The 7,388-nt window shown below is 47.0% G+C and overlaps 1 protein-coding gene across 2 annotated transcripts in view; it reads right to left on the bottom strand.

Annotated features, from left to right (window-relative positions):
* inppl1a (inositol polyphosphate phosphatase-like 1a) overlaps nucleotides 1-7,388 on the bottom strand; it is a 64,408-nt gene that overhangs the window by 23,728 nt on the left and 33,292 nt on the right. For both annotated transcript variants that reach the window (XR_005477646.1, XM_039002709.1), the window contains exons 8-12: nucleotides 7,185-7,280; nucleotides 5,310-5,460; nucleotides 5,120-5,226; nucleotides 3,588-3,690; nucleotides 3,152-3,348 (exon numbers count right to left, since the gene is read on the bottom strand). Coding sequence is in view for 1 of the 2 variants with exons in the window: in XM_039002709.1 (XP_038858637.1) it covers nucleotides 3,152-3,348; nucleotides 3,588-3,690; nucleotides 5,120-5,226; nucleotides 5,310-5,460; nucleotides 7,185-7,280 (654 nt within the window). In the remaining variant the exon portion in view is untranslated. The remainder of the gene's footprint in view (nucleotides 1-3,151; nucleotides 3,349-3,587; nucleotides 3,691-5,119; nucleotides 5,227-5,309; nucleotides 5,461-7,184; nucleotides 7,281-7,388) is intronic.

Here is a 7,388-nt window from a genome sequence, read left to right as displayed (position 1 = left end):
TAACATGGAAGTTAACCTCAGAGCCCAACCATTCTGCCTTGCTGCTTCTCAGATCAGGCTAATTTAGACTAACGGGACAATCCCTAACACCTTATTCCCCAATGGAACAATCCCTAACAACACCTTATTCCCCAATGGAACAATCCCTAACACCTTATTCCCCAATGGAACAATCCCTAACAACACCTTATTCCCCAATGGAACAATCCCTAACAAAACCTTATTCCCCAATGGAACAATCCCTAACAAAACCTTATTCCCCAATGGGACAATCCCTAACAACACCTTATTCCCCAATGGAACAATCCCTAACAAAACCTTATTCCCCAATGGGACAATCCCTAACAAAACCTTATTCCCCAATGGAACAATCCCTAACAAAACCTTATTCCCCAATGGAACAATCCCTAACACCTTATTCCCCAATGGAACAATCCCTAACAACACCTTATTCCCCAATGGAACAATCCCTAACAACACCTTATTCCCCAATGGAACAATCCCTAACAACACCTTATTCCCCAATGGAACAATCCCTAACAAAACCTTATTCCCCAATGGGACAATCCCTAATAACATCTTATTCCCCATGTAGTGGACTACTATTGACCAGAGCCCCATTCCCCATGTAGTGGACTACTATTGACCAGAGCCCCATTCCCCATGTAGTGGACTACTATTGACCAGAGCCTCATTCCCCATGTAGTGGACTACTATTGACCAGAGCCTCATTCCCCATGTAGTGGACTACTATTGACCAGAGCCTCATTCCCCATGTAGTGGACTACTATTGACCAGAGCCTCATTCCCCATGTAGTGGACTACTATTGACCAGAGCCTCATTCCCCATGTAGTGGACTACTATTGACCAGAGCCTCATTCCCCATGTAGTGGACTACTATTGACCAGAGCCCCATTCCCCATGTAGTGGACTACTATTGACCAGAGCCCCATTCCCCATGTAGTGGACTACTATTGACCAGAGCCTCATTCCCCATGTAGTGGACTACTATTGACCAGAGCCCCATTCCCCATGTAGTGGACTACTATTGACCAGAGCCTCATTCCCCATGTAGTGGACTACTATTGACCAGAGCCTCATTCCCCATGTAGTGGCCTACTATTGACCAGAGCCTCATTCCCCATGTAGTGGACTACTATTGACCAGAGCCCCATTCCCCATGTAGTGGACTACTATTGACCAGAGCCCCATTCCCCATGTAGTGGACTACTATTGACCAGAGCCTCATTCCCCATGTAGTGGACTACTATTGACCAGAGCCCCATTCCCCATGTAGTGGCCTACTATTGACCAGAGCCTCATTCCCCATGTAGTGGACTACTATTGACCAGAGCCTCATTCCCCATGTAGTGGCCTACTATTGACCAGAGCCCCATTCCCCATGTAGTGGCCTACTATTGACCAGAGCCTCATTCCCCATGTAGTGGCCTACTATTGACCAGAGCCTCATTCCCCATGTAGTGGACTACTATTGACCAGAGCCCCATTCCCCATGTAGTGGCCTACTATTGACCAGAGCCTCATTCCCCATGTAGTGGCCTACTATTGACCAGAGCCCCATTCCCTATGTAGTGGCCTACTATTGACCAGAGCCTCATTCCCCATGTAGTGGCCTACTATTGACCAGAGCCTCATTCCCCATGTAGTGGCCTACTATTGACCAGAGCCCCATTCCCTATGTAGTGGCCTACTATTGACCAGAGCCCCATTCCCCATGTAGTGGCCTACTATTGACCAGAGCCTCATTCCCCATGTAGTGGCCTACTATTGACCAGAGCCCCATTCCCCATGTAGTGGACTACTATTGACCAGAGCCTCATTCCCCATGTAGTGGCCTACTATTGACCAGAGCCCCATTCCCCATGTAGTGGACTACTATTGACCAGAGCCCCATTCCCCATGTAGTGGCCTACTATTGACCAGAGCCTCATTCCCCATGTAGTGGACTACTATTGACCAGAGCCCCATTCCCCATGTAGTGGACTACTATTGACCAGAGCCTCATTCCCCATGTAGTGGACTACTATTGACCAGAGCCCCATTCCCCATGTAGTGGACTACTATTGACCAGAGCCTCATTCCCCATGTAGTGGACTACTATTGACCAGAGCCTCATTCCCCATGTAGTGGACTACTATTGACCAGAGCCTCATTCCCCATGTAGTGGACTACTATTGACCAGAGCCTCATTCCCCATGTAGTGGACTACTATTGACCAGAGCCTCATTCCCCATGTAGTGGACTACTATTGACCAGAGCCTCATTCCCCATGTAGTGGCCTACTATTGACCAGAGCCCCATTCCCCATGTAGTGGCCTACTATTGACCAGAGCCTCATTCCCCATGTAGTGGACTACTATTGACCAGAGCCTCATTCCCCATGTAGTGGACTACTATTGACCAGAGCCTCATTCCCCATGTAGTGGACTACTATTGACCAGAGCCTCATTCCCCATGTAGTGGACTACTATTGACCAGAGCCCCATTCCCCATGTAGTGGCCTACTATTGACCAGAGCCTCATTCCCCATGTAGTGGACTACTATTGACCAGAGCCTCATTCCCCATGTAGTGGACTACTATTGACCAGAGCCTCATTCCCCATGTAGTGGACTACTATTGACCAGAGCCCCATTCCCCATGTAGTGGACTACTATTGACCAGAGCCTCATTCCCCATGTAGTGGACTACTATTGACCAGAGCCTCATTCCCCATGTAGTGGCCTACTATTGACCAGAGCCTCATTCCCCATGTAGTGGACTACTATTGACCAGAGCCTCATTCCCCATGTAGTGGACTACTATTGACCAGAGCCTCATTCCCCATGTAGTGGCCTACTATTGACCAGAGCCCCATTCCCCATGTAGTGGACTACTATTGACCAGAGCCCCATTCCCCATGTAGTGGACTACTATTGACCAGAGCCCCATTCCCCATGTAGTGGACTACTATTGACCAGAGCCCCATTCCCCATGTAGTGGCCTACTATTGACCAGAGCCCCATTCCCCATGTAGTGGACTACTATTGACCAGAGCCTCATTCCCCATGTAGTGGACTACTATTGACCAGAGCCTCATTCCCCATGTAGTGGACTACTATTGACCAGAGCCTCATTCCCTCTCTCTCACCGGTTTGTAATCCAGCTCTGTGTGTTCTTTGAGTGCGGTGCGGAGTGAGTCGACCCACTCACGGTCACACACAGAGTTCTCCTGCGTTCCGAACACGTAGAGGTCATGAGGAATAGTTACGGTCATCTCATCCAGCGTCTTGCCCAGCCCACGACACAACAGCCAGGAACCCACCGCCTTGGGGGAGGGCACAGAACCTACGCACACACACACACACAAAATCAACATTTGTCACTTTTCCAGACATCAAATTGTTCTAATGTTGAGATGAGTTCTAGTCCTAATGGAATATCCTCTTCATTTTAGGAGGTTTGACGGTTATCTGTAGCATGTAGTGTGTGTGTGTGTGTGTGTGTGTGTGTGTGTGTGTGTGTGTGTGTGTGTGTGTGTGTGTGTGTGTGTGTGTGTGTGTGTGTGTGTGTGTGTGTGAGCTCACCCATGTTCCAGGTCCCTATAAAGATGGAGATCATGTCTGGCTCGTCCTGGTTGGAATGTTTGTTCTTCATCAGCTGCAGCAGCTGACAAAAAGCCTCCCGCTTCTGACAACACGCACAGTGTACAGTCAGTGTACAGTCACTGTACAGTCAGTGTGAGTGTACAGTCAGTGTACAGTCAGTGTACAGTCAGTGTGAGTGTACAGTCAATGTACAGTCAGTGTACAGTCAGTGTGAGTGTACAGTCAGTGTACAGTCAGTGTACAGTCAGTGTGAGTGTACAGTCAATGTACAGTCAGTGTACAGTCAGTGTGAGTGTACAGTCAGTGTACAGTCAGTGTCAGTGTACAGTCAGTATGAGTGTACAGTCAGTGTCAGTGTACAGTCAGTGTACAGTCAGTGTGAGTGTGTAATGGAGGACTTGGTAGACTATATATTCTTAGGTTTGTTATAATTCCACGGTAACAGAGTGATGCTGAAAACACATTTACTTGAAAAACAGTGCAGATAAAAAGTATGACGGCTCAAACCGTCTGTTACCAAACGTAGCGTCTGCACCATTCTTCAAGTAAATGTGTTTTAGTTTTTCAATGGAAATTGTTAAATGTAGTCCTTGTGTACAGAGCTGGATGCTTTGTTTAGCTATTACTCATTGTGTTTGCTCCCAGGTGCTGATCAAGGCACAGATGACAGACAGGTGGACTACAGTTGAGTTTGAAGGGTTAATGTTTGGACTAAACTAATGATATTTATCTATTGTTTCTTGAAGAATATAACTTCCCTCAGCAGCTTAGTTCAACTGTCGTACGCCATCAGAACCCCAGATATAAGCTTGTTTTACTCCAATGTTTGTAAACAAAGTAAATGTAAACAAATACTGTGCAGCCTCAAAACATGGTTAGAACTGTAATTTTGGGCCTCCCGAGTGGAGCAGCGGTCTAAGGCACTGCATCGCAGTGTTACGACGTCACTCCAGCATGAGGTTCGATCCCAGGCTGTGTCACAACCGGCCGTGATCGGGAGTCCCATAGGGCGGCGCACAATTGGCCCAGCGTCGTCCGGGTTTGGCCGGGGTAGGCCGTCATTGTAAATAAGAATTTGTTCTTAAATTACTTGCCTTGTTAAATAAAGGTTAAATTATTTAAAATAAAATAGGACACTTTGTTATTGTTTCAACTAATGATTGGCGGTTTAATGAAGATGAGGATTCACACAGTCCAAGGCACAGCACAGCTCTGTGTATGAGGCCCCATGGCGCTAGTAAGAGCTTGATTGACAGCTTTGAGTGTTAACCAAAGTCTTTGTTTATTCACAGCCTTTCGTACAATGTGTGTATGTGTGTGTGAGAGAAAGATAAACCATAGTGTGAATCTGAAAACAAACTTTTTCTAGAATATACAGTAGATATGCATGCCCCAAGATGCTTCCTTGTTTGTGTGTGTGTGTGTGTGTGTGTGTGTGTGTGTGTGTGTGTGTGTGTGTGTGTGTGTGTGTGTGTGTGTGTGTGTGTGTGTGTGTGTGTGTGTGTGTGTACCTTAGCGCTGGCGAAGATGAAGTCTTTCCTCTGGCTCTTCTCCTTGTCCTTCTCAAACATGATACCCAGCTTGTTCTGAACACGTTGAGACTTTATCAGCTGACGGACTGAGGGAGAGAAACACGGAGAGAAACAACGAGTGTGAGTGTCTTCTCACTTTCGACGTGTGTGTGTGTGTGTGTGTCCTCACTCTTGTGGTGTGTGAAGGTGTTCCAGTCCTCCTGGTTGTCCTTCATCTTCTTCATCACCACTAGCTTCCCTCCCTCCACGTCCACAGACAGACTGTGCTTCTGACTCTTCCCTATCTTAGTCAGGTCTGCCAGGTACACATCCAACTTCACCTGGAGGGACAGAGGGGTTACACAGACATACGGGTTACAGACAGACGGACGGACAGACGCACAGACAGACACAGCGACAAACAGACACAGAGACAGACAGGACAAAACCAGAATTCTGTATTCACATAATAATCTACAGCTTCTTCAGTGTGAAATCGAGACAGCTGTAATACCTGGTGTCACCACCGGGGGGAGGCAGTGTGTCGATGCACAGTCAGTTCAGTAAACTGTCCTCCATGTTGGGACCAAGCATTGTATGAAAACAGTATCATCTGGGTTCTCAGTGGAATGTATCCTAGATATTTTAGTATCAATAAAACAATAAATATAACAATAAAATAAATCAACGTCACAGTGCTCAGTACAGATACAGCTGTTGCTCTGTCTAGATGGAAGTTTTGATACAGCCGTTGCTCTGTCTGGGGTGAATCTGACATGGTGGTTTTATGAGGAACACCCCCCCCCCCCCCCCCCACATCTCACCCATCAGAGCAACACACTTCTTCCCCTGCAATCAGGAAGTGGCTAGAAAGGAGGTCATCAAACACACACACACACACACACACACACACACACACACACACACACACACACACACACACACACACACACACACACACACACACACACACACACACACACACACACACACACACACACACACACACACACACACACACGTCTTCAGTGAATGTGAAACATTCTGACTTAGCTCCTGAACCGCTGTATAAATCACACAGGGGAGTGGAGATGACTGACTGTTAATCCGTGTCTGCTGACTCCCCAGTCCAGTGTAGTCAGAAAGACATATAGCTATTGGGCTTGTTCCAAAATAGACAGTGCAGGCGACTGCCGACTGACTGATCTACAAATGACCTATTATCATAAATAACTACTCATTATCGTTTATAGATCAGTCAGTAAATCCCAATTTACCCATAATGCATCATGGATTTGATGCTCTCGAACATGGCCACTGTCTCTCAGAGTGGATTTCATGGGAGTGGAAAACCAACCAATGAGTCAATCAATGTCGAGCTCCATATGAGCTATGACCAATGGACGTTCAGCTTCTCAAATCCAGCAGTTTCTAACGTCATAAACACGGAACAGATCCAGTGGTGTTAATCTGGGTGTAGAGTGATTAGACATGGGAACCTATAGAATTTGGACCACGTTCAGCAAGCTCATTGCTCAACTCAGCTGGAGTGCGTGTTTACACAGAGTTAAAGTAGTTCCATTTAAATTCAGTTAATTACGGAAGGTTTCCATTTTAAATTCATGAAAGAGAATTCAAATGCCTTTGTCCTGAACATGGTGAATTGAAATGGACCATGACCCCAGGAAGCCGTGGTGTTTACATCTCTAGAGCGCTAGCTAGCTGAGGCGTCCACTTCCTGGTTACTAATAGTGATTATCCTTCCATCACACCCACTCTGTAGTTATCAGCACAGGGTTGAGGGCTCTAGTCTCTACACTCTGGTCACATCAGTCATTTAACTATCACATCCTGAGAGAGGGAGGTCGGACCATAGCCATGACATCCATGATGATGTCACAGAACAGACAAAACTGTTCAATTATCTGACTGGCTCCCAGGGCAGAAAACCACTTCCTGGAGAATCTAGGAATTCCGAGCCACACCCACTGATTGGTCAGCCTGTGGACCAATGGGACAGGGGAGGGGGTGGGGTATATCTCAAAGTGTGTGTGTGTGCATGTACCTCAAAGGCCTGTACAGGGATGGTTTTGCTGTGGCGTGTGAGAGGAGGAGGAGAGGAGAGAGTGGACAAACTCATATCTTGCACAGCCTTCAGAGCCTAAAGAGGGAAAAGGAAAGAGAGAGGGAAAGAGAGAGGGAGAGCGAGAGGGAGGGGGTGAATTACATTAGCTACAGGGTTAAGAAACCTGAACAACCACAGTGTAAG

Source organism: Salvelinus namaycush, chromosome 10 (genome assembly GCF_016432855.1).
Source record: "Salvelinus namaycush isolate Seneca chromosome 10, SaNama_1.0, whole genome shotgun sequence".
NCBI classification, from domain to species: Eukaryota; Metazoa; Chordata; class Actinopteri; order Salmoniformes; family Salmonidae; genus Salvelinus; species Salvelinus namaycush.
This window is presented reverse-complemented; position numbering and strand designations above follow the sequence as displayed.